Here is a 14,198-nt window from a genome sequence, read left to right on the forward strand (position 1 = left end):
GGGGGGTAATTACTTGTAGTCTTAAGTATTGTCCCTTTCTTCCCCTAGAAATCACTAGCAATACATATATTCTTGTTTTTTCAGCTTACTTTACATACTAAAATTAGAAAATCTCTTATGAAATCATCATTTGTATCTCTCATTCACAGAGATTTAAATAAAGGAATCTTTTTATATTTTTTAAACAAAAGGCTTTGTCTCCCATTTTACAATGTCATTTCCTCCTCCATTCCCTTTTAAGACCGTCTGGAATTTGTCTGTCTTGGATATTTAACAAGCTCTGAAGTAATCTCAGTGAAGCCATCATATATTTCAGCGAGGTTTAGACATGCTCTCAAAATTACAAATTAAGTGTATCACAGAAAGTCCATCTGCTGTGATTAATCACATTAACCTCAAGCAAGAAGTCATTGACAGTTAAAAAGAACTTAAGGTCGAGAAGGAACCTTAGGAATTTTCCAGTTGCTGAGCAGATGAGAACATTGAATTCCAAAGAGATTCAGTCATAGCTCCTCCTTGGTCTCACCGATAGACTCTCTCTCGGGATGTGTGGGGAGTTTCGGGGTGGGGTATTGTGGTAATAGGGGCGGCGGGGCTGCGTTCCCAGCACCCCGGCCGCCTGCTCGGCTAGCTTATGCCCCAAAATAATTACACAGACACTGTATTCTTTTAAGCACTGCTTGGCCCTTTAGCTCTAGCACTTACAGGCTAATTCTCACATCCCGATCAACCCATCTCTAATAATCTGTGAGAACCGGTCTTACCGGGAAGATTCTAGCCTAGTCCATCCTGGGTCGGAGCTTCATGCCGGGAGCGGGGCATGGTGTCTCTCTCAGGCGTCTGCTCCCTAGAGGAGAGCTGTCAAGTCTCTGAGCTCACTTCCTCTTCCTCCCAGCATTTTGTTCTGTTTACTCCTCCCTCCTATCCTCTAACCAATAAAATGGGCCAGGGCAGTTCCTTTATTAGCCAATGATTTTCCTCCATCAGGGTATGGGTGTGTAGGCTAGAGGTTTTTGTCAGATGTCTTCCTCAGTAGCTTCTGAACCTTCTGTTTTGAGCTAGTGTCTCTCAGTAAACCTAGATATTAGTGATTTGTCCCCAGTCCACCTTCCTCCACACCCTCACCCTGTTCTGGGTTACAGGTGTACCAGCTGACTTAGATTTTTACCTGGATGCTGGTGATCTAAGCTCAGGGCCCAATGCTTGCATAGTGATCATTTTACTCATTGACCCCTATTCCCAGCCCTCACTTAGATATTATGTCACTAACCAGTTTCATTTGTTTGTCTATCCACCCACCAAGTTACCCTTTTCCTTTAGCTGGCTTATTGCTAAGTATATACATGAATTTCCTCTTTCATAAATTACAGCTAACTATGCCACTAAATTCTTTTCACCCTCTGTTTATTAACATGTCATAGGTATGATCTGAGTTCAAAGGGCACCAACTGAGGTTCGTGTGTCTGGGAACAAAGAACTGAACCAAGGGATATGTGGACAATGATAAAAATAGACTCTTTATGAAAGATAAAGGTACCTTTAACGGGTAGGGGAGGGTGCATCTACAGAACCAAAACAGATCTGAGACTCAAAACCCCACCTTCTATTAAGACCCTTCTTGGATTATTTGTTTTGTCTGGGAGATCTAGCCATGCCTACTCCTAGCTCAGTTTTGGCATATATAGCCCTGACGGGGCATGGGAGGTCCCAGTCGTTCTGTCACTGGGTTTCATGTTCATCTTGCTGTCTCTTCTGCAGCCTGACTTTCCGGCCATAGGGGTCTGTAAAGCACCGTCATACAAATTATATTTGTGTATTTTACAGCTCCCTTTTCTTTCCAGCTCCTCCTTTCTTGCTTTCTCACCTACACAGCTCTCCTTGAGGCAGCACCCACTGGTAATCTCTGGTTTCCATTTAGCATCTCTGGCGGCATTCTCTACTGGTGTCTTCTCCTTAGTTCTGTTTCTTCCCTCTCCAAGGTCACCTTCTCTACGAGGCTGTTAAAAGCCAGCTTTCCTCCAAGACTCTTCTCTTCTCTTCTCTTCTCTTCTCTTCTCTTCTCTTCTCTTCTCTTCTCTGCCCTGCCCTGCCCTGCCCTGCCCTGCCCTTTTCCCCTCCCTTCCCTTTTCCCCTCCCTTCCCTTCTTTTCTTCCTCTTCTTTACTTGAGTGACATTTCCACAGCAGTGACTTCATTTAGTAAAGAAAACTCTAGATAGGTAGGTAGGTAGATAGATAGATAGATAGATAGATAGATGAAAATGGTCCCCACGTTGTCTGAGGTTTCTGTTCTGTTGGTTCCCACAGTTATTAAGTCCCAAAGAAATTGCACAGAGGTCTACATTAATCATAAACTGATTGGCCCATTAGCTCAGGCTTTATCTTAACTCTTATAACTTACATTAGCCCATTATTCTAGTATATGTTAGCCACATGGCTCAGTACCTTTTTCAGCAAGGTGTAGTCACATCTTGCTTCTTCCGTGTCTGGGTAGGACTGCAGAGGAATGGGCTTCCTCCTTCCTAAAATTCTCTTGTTCTCATTGATCCACTTCTACTTCCTGTTTGGTTGTCCTGCCTATACTTCCTGCCTGGCTACTGGCCAATCAGCGTTTATTTAAAACGAAATTGACAGAATATAGACAATTGTCACTCACCACCCATAGACCCATAGTCAGTGGCAGTATTAGAAGGTATGGCTTTTTTGAAGGAGGTGTATTTTTCCTTTGTTGAAACTTCTCACTCATTTACCCCTATCTTGTTAACTGTTTAAGCTCTGTAAGGGCAAGGCATAGTTAGCCCTCTCTATCTCTGTATCCCCAGTGTTTATCATGATGACTAGCATGTCAGTGCTCACAAAGTATTTGTAGCTATACAAATTAAAAGCAGTATCACATAAGCTTTTGTGCATATTTTTGATTCAGTGTTTCTTGGGTGAAAATGAACAGTAGAAGGAAGAAGAGGAGACAACTGTTAATGGAGACCATTACAAATGCCAGGCACTTACTTGACACACATCAAAATGGAAATGAATTGTGGATAATTTTACTTTCTTTCTTAAGTTCATAAAGGGCTTTTAGCTGTATATTTCATGCAAGTAACATAGGTGGCTGGATTATTTTCAGTGACTCAATATGAGTTGAAATAATGTCTCTGAGTTACTATTCTATTTTTCCATTAACATATTTTAGCAATTTTCAACTTGCTTAGCTAGGCATTTGATTAATAGAAGGGAAAAAGAGTTGGGTTAGGTGTAATTAACACCTGGAATTTGATCGCCTTATTAATCTCTAATATAGCTGAAGAGTATTAAAAGTGCCTACATCCTAGACATGACTGCTTAGATTACAACTTTCTGCAAGAGACACAGCTCTGAGTCTTAACAGTGGAAAAGTGGAAAACACCTTTCTTAATTATAGTGAAGTTGCCTTTCCAAAGTGACAGAGACACAAGTGTGAATTTATATGAGGATAGTAAACCAATTGTTAGCGAGACAAAGATCTGCTGCTTTCGTGAATCTCCCAAAATTCTTCTCTTCATGTTGGCTCCATTTCCTGTGAAACAATGAGTTCCATTGAAACCAGTTCTTCAGTTTCTCCCTATGCCTTGTGTCTAAACCAGTCAGTCAGTCAGTGGTTAACTGTATGGATTTGAAACTCCTCTGATTCATCTAAGATACTATACTGACTAGGTAATAGCTGAGGCTGGGTGAGGAGATGCTTTCTGACTCTAGGCAAAGACCACACCCAAGCAAGAGGTCACTGTTTGTGCTCAGTTAGAGGGTACATCAGCCATCAGCAGCTCCAGGACTTGCACCAAGGGGCATTAAGGATCTGGTGGTACTGTCCTCTCAACAAACTGTATCTTCTGAGGTTTCAGGGAATGGTAGAAAGATACTGTCTTAGTTAGGGTTTCTATTGCTGTGAAAAGACACCATGACCATGGCAACTCATATTAGAAAAAAATTAATTGTGGTAGCTTGCTTACAGTGCAGAGGTTTAATCCATTACTGTTATGGCAGGAAACAAGGCAGCATACAGGCAGATATAATGCTGGAGAAGGAGCTGCTACATGTTGATAATCAGGCAACAGGAAGTGGTCTGAGACATCGGTTATAGCTTGAGCATATATGAGGCCTCAAAGCCCATCTCCACAGTGACAGACTTCTCTAAAAAGGCCACAACTACTCCAGCCAAGGCACACCTCCCAATAGCGCCACTCCTTTTGGCGGCCATTTTCTTTCAAACCTCCACAGATACCTCTGAAATCTTTTAAGTTTTTAACTACTAACAATTAGTAATTTTGTTTTTGAATTTTTCTCTGGGAAATACCAAATTTATGGGTTGGCTTTTTTATCACTGTCCACTCAATGGTGAATGGTGGTCAATCTTTTTCTCAGCTTTCCAGATCCACACAACATGTGCTTGTCTTTGCTGTTGTTTAAAAAAAATCTTTTGTATGGATTGGATTTGAATTTTTATGTTCTGAACATAGCTAGGTAGCCTCCCATCGGTGACCCAAGCTTTCCCTGTGGTACCCCATGCTCTACTTTTTGCTGTCTTCTGGTCTTTAGCTCCTCTATTCTCCACTTGGTGCTGTACTGTCACAGTCATTTCTCTTGATGACTGACTCGAGAACATAAGTATTGCCTGTCACAGAACTAAAACTATCGTAAAGTGACAAAGTGCTCCGTATGGAAGAGACCACAGAATATGTATGGCATATCTTCTCTTAAATGCCTGTAAGGCCAGGGAGTTCACTACCTTCCATAGCCAATGCACTGGATCTGGACAAGTCTGACTTCAGAAACTATTTGCTTATTTTTGCTGACCCCTCTTCCTTGGTCATTCATAGTATTCTTAGTCATTGGCCTTGACTTCTCTTGTTCATGGGCACTTGGTACTGAATGAGGATTTTGTTCCAGTACCTAATACAGACATCTAAATTTTAACAGGGTTTGTGAGAGGAAGCAGCATACTTTCTTGAGAATAGACATGTATATATTTATGTATGCAGTTTCTTCCACATCAGGTACTGGCAGGGGTTAGCAATAGGAGCTTGTTCTCTGCCAGTTCCACTGTGTTTCTTTTGAAACTGCTTGTCTTTGAGTGTCTCCTTTTGTAAGCATTAATAAACATTTCCTACATTTGAAATCACATGTTTTGCTTGATGATACATCTCTTTAGATACCTGGAGGGTTTTTTCCTCCAAATAATCGTAAGTCTAATTATCTGCATATTAAGTTTAAAATCTCATAATGGGTTATAATGCTTAGATTCATCACTTCTGCCTAAGTTATTTTGAATATATTTTACACCCATCTGTAAAAACAAAAATACATGCAGGTTTAAAACTTGCTTCCATAGGTGGGCCTTTGAAACTGAAGCCTCCCCTTATTATTCTCTAATGCACTGGAAGGATAAGTCTGTGCTCTGCTGTTGCCAGCTGACCTCACTGCCTACCACTGACATCATATTGCTGTCCATCCATTGCTTTGTTTTTGTGTATTCCAGGTGCTGTGATACTCTTGGGAAGAACCAACATGTTCCGCTTTAACCATCCAAAGGAAGCTGCCAAGCTCAGGGAGAAGAGGAAGGTGAGGGCATTGGGCTGACCCCAAGTGGGGTGGGGCCTCTCCTAGGTCCTAGCACTTTACTTTCTGGGACTAAAACCTGTGGAAAGGAAGCTCTGTAGCCAGGTCAGTTCCAGGCAGTTGTTTCCTGACAGATGATGGAGTAGGAGAGCCAGCAACTAGAGTCCAGAGCTCACAAGAAAAAGCTGTTCCTTTTAGACCCTTCTTGCTAGTCTATGCATACATAGAAGAGCCATACTTTGTGTGATATTGAGGTGTGACTTGCGTTTACCAGAATCTGTCTAAGAAACATAGCACTGAATAGCTCTTATTGTAAGTCCACCATAGTAAATGGTGTTTTTCATTTGGGCAGGAGATGGAATGGGGTGAGTTTAGGACCATTGAGAGAGATGGGCTTGGTTGGATGGGACCATTCACAGGTCTTATAATACATAGTAGTGGAGGAAGGCTGCAGCCCACAGAGAGGACCACTGAATGGGAAGGAAAGAAGTCTGCACCATGGCTTCTCCCTAGACTGCTGAAAACAGTAAAAACTACAGCTTGCATTTTCATGAGCTGCAAACTGTGTTCAACTTATGCAGAGACTGCCTTGTTATCTGTACAGTAGCTGTTACCACCCCAATTTACATAACTAAACGGGAAATTAGACTAAGACAGACTGTCCAAAACAGTCTGTAAGGGCAGGAGGGAGGCAACCAAGACAGTCCTGACCCACAAGCTTGAGACCTTTGTTCTAACCAAAAAATGATATAACATCTCATGCCTCTCCTTTCAATATAAGGGCTGCCCAAGGCTGCCAGGTCCTCTGGTGGAATATGAGAGCAAAGTTACACCCCTCAGCCTAATCCACAGCTGATTGATGATCCAGCCAATAAATATTCTTGCTCATTCCAACCCAAGGCCACTCTAGACAGTACCTTTTAGACATGGTTCCAGAGAGATACGGTGGAAACATGTCTGCCAATAGCTTTCCTGGGAAGCAGATAGACCAATTCTTACCTTTTCAGCCTCCCCTCGCCTATCCCTTTATCTCTGTCATTCAGTAAATGTGAATGTTGAGGGCAGCAGAGCTACAATTTCTAGCATCTACCCAAACCTCAATGCAGTGTAGCTAGGATGCTTTCTGAGCTATGGAATGCCTAGTGAATAAAGGGACACATTTGGGGGGCAGGTTAAATCTGGCACAAAGGAATCTACAAGGATGACCCCAGCTAAGACTCCTAGCAAGAGCAATATGAGCATGAACTGGCCATCTCCTGTGACCAAATTGGTTCTTAGCCCAATTGTCATCAGAGAGTCTTCATCTAGCAACTGATGGAAACAGACGAAGACGTACAACCAAACATTAGGTGGAGTTCAGGAAATCTTGCAGAATTGGGGAAGAAAGAATTGTAGGAGACTGAGGGGTCAAAGATATCACAAAACAAACAAATGAAACAACAAACAAACAAACAAACAAAAAAACCCCATAGAATCAATTAACTCAGGCTCATAGGGGGCTTATAGGGATTGAACTAATAACCAGGGAGCCTGCTTGGGACTGACCTAGGCACTCTGCATACATGTGACAGTTGTGTAGTTTGGTCTTCTTGTGCGATTCCTAACAGTGGGAACAGGGACTGTCTCTGACTCTTTTACTGACTTTTGGAACCCAGCCTTAATACATGTGGGGGTGCTTATCTTACTGCATCTTGATATGTCATGTTTTGTCATGAAAGACATGCCCTTTCCCGAACAGAAATGAAGAAGTGAATTGGGGGGTAGGTGGGTGGGAGTAGGCACTGGGAGGAGAGGAGGGAGGGGAAACAGAGACCAGGCTGTAAAATAAATAAATAAATACATTTTCTTTTTAAAAGGTGGTTTCTGGTGTATAAGGGTCCAACTAGCCCTCATCTGCAAGGTATTAGCATTCACATGAGTGTATGCATCTCATTGCCGTCACTAGCGGAAGGCAATGGATGCTGAGCACTGATCGTCTCATATCCACTAAGGTAACCACTCTGTCCTGTGTCTGCTCTTAGAGTGGCCTTCTGTCCTCCTTCAGCTTGTCTATGACCGACCTCTCCAAGTCGTGTGAGAACCTGTCTGCAGTCATGTTATATAATCCTGGGTGAGTGAACAGCAATGTCTCTTCCCCATGATTTGTACTCTGATGGTATTTATGGTGCCAACTACATTATAGTCACTTGATGGTAATAAAGCTTGGGCAAGGGCACCTCCTCAGCACATCACCCAGAGCCATTTTCCAAGTTTCTTTCCAGCCAGTGCTGTATATACATAATTGTACTTAGTTCTAATCACAGTGCAAATGGGATTATGTTCTCTGAGTTTTTGCTTAACAACATAATAAGCATTAGCAAAGATGGTTACAAGCTTCATTATCATTTTCATAACTGTCTAATATTTTAAGTTGGCACTTTGATTGCCCAGTGCATGATCCCTTTGGCTTAAATGCTTTTATCTTGTTTTTATAAATTATCTGTAATAACAGGAGCAGCCTTGATCCTCGGGCATTCCATAGCCCAGAGAATTATCTTCACTACTTTCAGACATCAGGGGATGGCTGAAGACACAAAAGAGAGTATTTTAAATAGTTTAGCGGCTGGGTGACCTTGAGTTCTTAGCCTAAGTGCTCAAGTCCTTGGTGACTTCATCAGTAAGATGACAGTGATAATGAAAATGTCTGGAAACACAAAGCCAGATGAGAAGGCCTTTGGGTACTCCCCACTTTTAAGGTCCCACTATCTTCATGCTTCCTTCCAAGAGAATGTCACATAAGCTAATGAGCTGAGTGAGTGAAATGAACTCATAGACGTCTTCTGGAGCTGTCCTTTTTCAGCATTTACTTGGGGCAGGCATGGTGCTGAGTGACCTCTGTCCTCTCAGTTCTGAGTCATGATAGCCTCAGTTTACATGTGCATGTGTTTATGAATTAGAGCTTTGGTGGTGTCCAGGTCCTGCTGAGCCTTGCTCTCAGTTCTAATCCTAACCCAGTTTCATAGCCAAGGCCTGGAACTGCCCTGATCCAGTTATTACTCTCCGTGGTGGAAAGTAGATGTCTATGAGAAATTGTTGCCTCATTGTCCTGGGAAGCACCTTGAATCACATCTCTACCTTGTTCCTGTTGGAGACCAGCAGGCTAAAGCCCAGATCCCGTGTTACTTAAGGCAATTTACATCCTCACAACTCTTCTGACTCACTGTGTCTACCAGTAAAATGTTACTTCATTGATTCCTTATGGTCAATCAGCATCCCCACCACCTGTCCATCGCAGCACACCTCCGCGCATCCTGGCGTATCCCCCTCCGCGCAGCCTGGGACATCTCACTACATCCCTCTGCAAGTTTTGGGCCTTCAGTTTGTGGCTCTGACTTAGCTACATATAAAATAACTGTGCCATAGGAGCTGTTTCTTTGCTTGGTCCAGGGTTTGGTATTTGTTTTTCCTGCCGTGTGCTTTGCAAAGAAGGCACCATACAGATGAACCCATTTTGCACGCTATTCCCAGCTCTCATCAAAATAAAATGTCCCTGTCCAGTGCACATTGCTGCATGTCTGTCATCACTATTTTATCATTCTTTGTGGAGACAATCCCGCCCTTCAGCAAACCTCTTCTCAGAACTTGCTATCAATCAGACCCTAGGACAGGGGCCTTTAGTATTGGCAGTGTTCGATGTCCATGCCAGTTGGAGGAGATAATGAGCCTGTGGGTGACTGGAAGATCAGAGGAGTGAGGGAGAAATGGCATGTGATGCTTTTAGGGCAGTGTTCAGCAGGAGTGCTCAGGGAGGACTTCGGAGTAGGAGATCTCAGACTCGAGTGGAGTGAAAATGACACTAATAAGACACGGGGAAAGAAACACATTCGGGGAAAGAGAAGGGAACCAAAATGCTGCAGAAGCAGAAATGGAAGGCGGACCAGAATAAGTGGAATATAGGAAGAAGGGTGGCGCAAGGTGTTGAAGGTCAGCTTGGACAAACTCGTACGTTCCTGGGAGGTGAGGGCTGTCAGTGGTAGCCGGTGTGGGCCTGTGTGGGGCACTGCAGTGAGAGTGTCCTCTGAGAATGTTGGTAAACATTAGAAGCCGTTGGCTGGGACAGTAATCCCAAAAGCACTGACTGTGGGAATTGTAGTGTAGAATCAGGATATTGTGAAGGAAGCTGTGTGTTTAGACCATATGGAAGATAATGGTGGCATGTGTCTGGGCTTAAGCCATAGCGATAGAAAAATGAGATCAAGGAAGTAGGGGGTAAAGACCAAATTTCCAGGTTTCGGTTGTGAACATGTGGGGCAGATGTTGTACCCTTTCTTACAATGGGCCAGACAAGGAAGATGATTGATTACAAGTGTACAGGTGATAAGAATTCTGTTTCCATAAGTGTCTTTCTTGTTAAGTTGGAAACTTTGTGATCTCAAAGGTCTTTACTTAGTTTATTTCACAGTGTCATACATATATCCTGGTTATCAATAACTTAGCAAATAGTTTCAGATTGAATATGTCTCATTTAGTAAGACATCTGAGTCCTCTAGGGATTTTTTATTTTGTTTTTTTTATGAATTTTTCTAGGCATGAGCATTATAATTATTTAGATAAGACATAGTGTGCAAAGTGTTACAATCCCAGAGATGATGCAGTTACTTAAATAGCCTCAAGGTCATGTCATGATTCTTGACAAAAGGTGGTAGAGGAGGAGAATGCTTTATGATAAAGTAGGAAAGTGAGCAAAGGCAGTCGAGAAACCCAACTGAGGAGCAAGATGTTGTAGCTGAATTACAGCTGGTGGCTTCTAGATGCATCCTCTGATATGAGCATGATGCAGCCCCTTCACCTGGCTTCTGAAAACAGACATATTCATGTAACATTTGTTGGTACAAATTCAAAGAAAATTATTTAATACTTCATTATACCTTCCTTCTCCCTGGTTTCCAGTCTGCTGCACTTGCTACCTGCTGCAAAGAGTGATTACCCATGAATTAAAATATAATTGAAAAAAAATTGCCTACTCTGACTTATGGGAAGGCAGATACCTCATTATGAAATTGTTGGCTCTAGCAAGTGGGCAAAATGGAAGCATAATTAAGGCTATAGCCATGCTGTTTTTACCATCTTTTTTTTTTAATGTTGCAGGTATAATACTCTCAGCATAAATTAAGGAAGAAGAACATTGAAAGAAATATGTTTAGTACATGGGCCCTCATTAAAGAGTTGTTTAATTCCACATAATCCACAGCTTGGACTCCGAGCATGTTCATTTCTCAGATGGAACCTCAGGCTGTGATGCTCCCTCTGAGCAGTGGGTACTGAGAGGATCTGCTGTGTGCTGACAGCTTAAGTACTCGGCTTCCAGCTCTCTGTGGAGAGTCTAGGAACACGGGCTTGTTATGTGAATGCATGTAAAATGAGTGTAAGACAGCATGCAGTTCCGAGTAGAAGGCAGCTGTGTCTGCAGTTTTCTCTGGGATCTGGTGAAAAGGACTGATGTGGCAGGAAGTATCAAGAAGGGATCACTTTCTAGTGCCACACCCCCATTGGGTAGCCATGCCCTAATGTGTTGGTTGACAAAAAAACAGAGGCCCTGTGACTTCCAACAGCAATCTTTGTTAGGGTTGAAGTCACCTATAGCCAGTTTCTTGGAATCTATATAAGTTTGATTCATGAGAACCATTTGTCTTCTTTTTGGAAATGGAATGTTATTTCCTTGCGTTGGTGCCGGTTTCTTGTGTAGTCTAGCTCATTCTCAATGGCACAGAAGCTTACACCCTGGACTAAGTGACCAGAGTTCTTGTCATAGAGTGGACAGCAGGATTGCAAGGAGTCTTAAGTATACTTTCTCCTCTGTAACTGAGGTCATAATGTTCCCAGCCTGTAACAAGGCCCTGCTTGGAGAAGAAAGAGGCAGTGAATGCTAACTGGAGACTTAGTCCTCATCACCCACCTTCCAAAGACTCAGATCATTGCCCTGACTTTGTGCCAGAGGTTTTACTCCGTGATTTCCAGGTGAAGTGTGTCCTGGCTGGGCCCTGAAGTGTTTGCAGGAGAGAGATGTCACTAGCTGAGGAGCTCCACTGCAGGAAGTATAGGGCTTCCAAAGGAGAGCAGGGCAGAGGGAGTCACACTAAGAGAAGGCCATAAGAGGAGTCAGCAGGGTGAGGCCCAGCAGGAGGGAGAGGTCCCTGGAAGCTCACAAGCACTTACAGAGTGGCTTTTGGGGGGTTGTATTTCTGTGTTTGTCAGGATGAATTTGGAGTATAAATTGCAGCTCTGGTTCCTAAAGTATGAATGTAGTGTTGTATGTGAAAATTACATCTGTAAATTCTGATTAGCCTTTTAAAAAAGCTTCCTCAGAGCCATGTAGATAATGTATGTCCTCAGTCTCAGCACTGAGAGATAGATGCAGGAGAATCAGGAGTTTAGGGCCAGCCTCAGCTATGTAATAAGTTCAAAACCAGCCTGGGCTATACAATCTCCTATCTCAAAACAAAACAAACAGCTAATCTAGAATGTATAGTTAAAGTCTGTATTCCAGTGTACAAGCATGACTTACTCTCTATGTACTCGTGTTCAATAACTACTTTTTATGTTTGGTAACTACTTTTATGTGTAGCTGTGGTAAAAGAGACTTACTATGTTTTACCATCATAGCCATTTTAAGTACACTGTGTAGGAAAGTGCATTGTTTTTACCGTGTAGCCAACCTCTAGAACATTCTTCATCTTATAAGATGCAGCGCTGTGTTCTTGAAATAATGCCTTTCTGTTCACAACTCATTTTCTGTTTTTGTTATTCTTTGTTTGTTTCCATGAATTTTACTTCTTTATATGTTCATGTCTTACATGTGGGGTCAGAGCATTTTTCCATTTGTGTTTGGTTTATTTCACTTAGCAGATTTCTTCAGGTTTTACCGTTACATCAGAATTCCTTGTTTTCCAGTTGAGTAGCAGTCCTGTGTACATGTTTCTCATATTTCCTTCATCCACTCCTCTGTTAATGGACATGGGGCAGTGGCTGTTTCTTCTGTTAGCTGTTGGAATAGGACATGAACAGCAGTGTGCAGATGTCTGCTCGAGCCTTTGATTTGAGCTCTTCTAAACGTTACAGTGAGGGCTCGTCTGCTTGTCATGTGGCTCTGCCGTCCTCATATTCTTACCAGTGAGGGAGGTCACCCAACCGCGAGGGTTTCTGTATTTGACAGTAGTCATCCTGGTGGATCCAAGGAGCTGTCTTCCTGTGGCTTGTCATCACTCTGTCTTATCCCCTTGTTTTCTGAAGATTATCCAATTTGGGGGAAAAAGTGTTTAGAAATAGAGGAAGAAGGAATAACACCCCTAGTTCTGTAAATAGGTGGTGGCTGTGTCTCTAATATGAAAGGGTTTCCCAGTGATTACAGCCAGCTCATTTCACATGTTAAAACCCAACCAGTGCTGAGTCCAGAAAGTGTTCATGTTCAAGGAGGAGTTTGCTCATATTTGCACTGGAAGGAGTCACTCCGAAGGCTGAGTAATGACAACAGTCGAGAAGGGGCTGTCAGGATGCTGGAGGCAAGGGCTTGGAATGAGGCAGTAGGACAAGGAACCTAGAGGAAAGGTAGGCTAGAAACAAGCGAGGCAGGCAGCTGTGGGTCCTGGCAGTTTAACTCTGTGGACTTTATGAAGGAAACTATGTTGACTTCACTTTGAGGCATTAATCTTTGGTTGGATGTTATTTCGCTGAAATACAAACATAAGAGGAGGGCCAGGTTGTCAAAAGCCACTGCAAATAATAAGAGCAGTGTTGAGTAACTGGGCCCCAGGCCTTGAACTTCTTCTGTGAGTGGCTGTGGGTTTGAGACTTCTGTCAGCAGTCAGACTCCCCATGGGGAAAGCTCTCATGGCAGCAGTGTTTGTATGGCCTATCAGAAGCACTCAGCCTCGCTTGTGCTATTAATGAAATGAAAATGATGAATAAAAATGGGTGTTTACTCATTCATGTGCCTTGTGTTTGAGAGCCTCTCACTGGCCCTACCTTGAATGGTGAGGATAGGCTCAGGCTCAGTCCCCTTGCGGTATGATTTATTAAGTGCAGACAGTGCTTGTAAAGTCAGCAGGAACCACAGAACCTTGGTGTTGTCTTGCACATGCTACCCTTGGGCTCTCCTGGGATTGCTCTGTAGGCTTCCTGGCTCCTCTCTGGGGAAGAGGGCTCTAGACTTCTACCCCACCTGGACCTGAGGGTACTCTGCATTAGGTTCCTTGAGCCCTTCTTGGTGAGCCCTTCTTCCTAGCATCAGGCCTGGCTTTCACAAAGTGACCTACTTCCAAGTGCTATCTATCACTGTCATCCAAGACTTTGCTCTGCAGTGTGGTCTTCTCTCTCACTCTTCGCTCTGAACCCTTGGCCTGATTGGATAAAACAAACTTGCCCCATACCTATGAAAGTTTATGTAAAGCCCTTCCATCTGCTTCCTCTGCTTAGTTTCCTTGTAATCTTATCTGGGAATCAGGGGCTTCTGCCCAGCTCCTTTTGAGTTGAAATTTTGCCTTTTTTCCTTGGGCAGACATTCTATACATACCTTCTCTTTCCAATTTCTTCTAGTGCCTGGCCCTCTTGAAGGCCCTGCATACCTTACTCA

At 43.0% G+C, this 14,198-nt stretch overlaps 1 protein-coding gene across 5 annotated transcripts in view; it reads left to right on the forward strand.

Moving 5' to 3' along the window:
- Kif16b (kinesin family member 16B) overlaps positions 1-14,198 on the forward strand; it is a 264,942-nt gene that overhangs the window by 148,164 nt on the left and 102,580 nt on the right. For all 5 annotated transcript variants that reach the window (XM_041670255.1, XM_041670256.1, XM_041670252.1 and 2 more), the window contains 2 exons: positions 5,511-5,593; positions 7,612-7,700. In XM_041670255.1, coding sequence (XP_041526189.1) covers positions 5,511-5,593; positions 7,612-7,700 — 172 coding nt within the window. The remainder of the gene's footprint in view (positions 1-5,510; positions 5,594-7,611; positions 7,701-14,198) is intronic.

This window comes from Microtus oregoni, unplaced genomic scaffold (assembly GCF_018167655.1).
Source record: "Microtus oregoni isolate MIOR12 unplaced genomic scaffold, Mior012 000020F_ref0000438, whole genome shotgun sequence".
NCBI lineage: Eukaryota > Metazoa > Chordata > Mammalia > Rodentia > Cricetidae > Microtus > Microtus oregoni.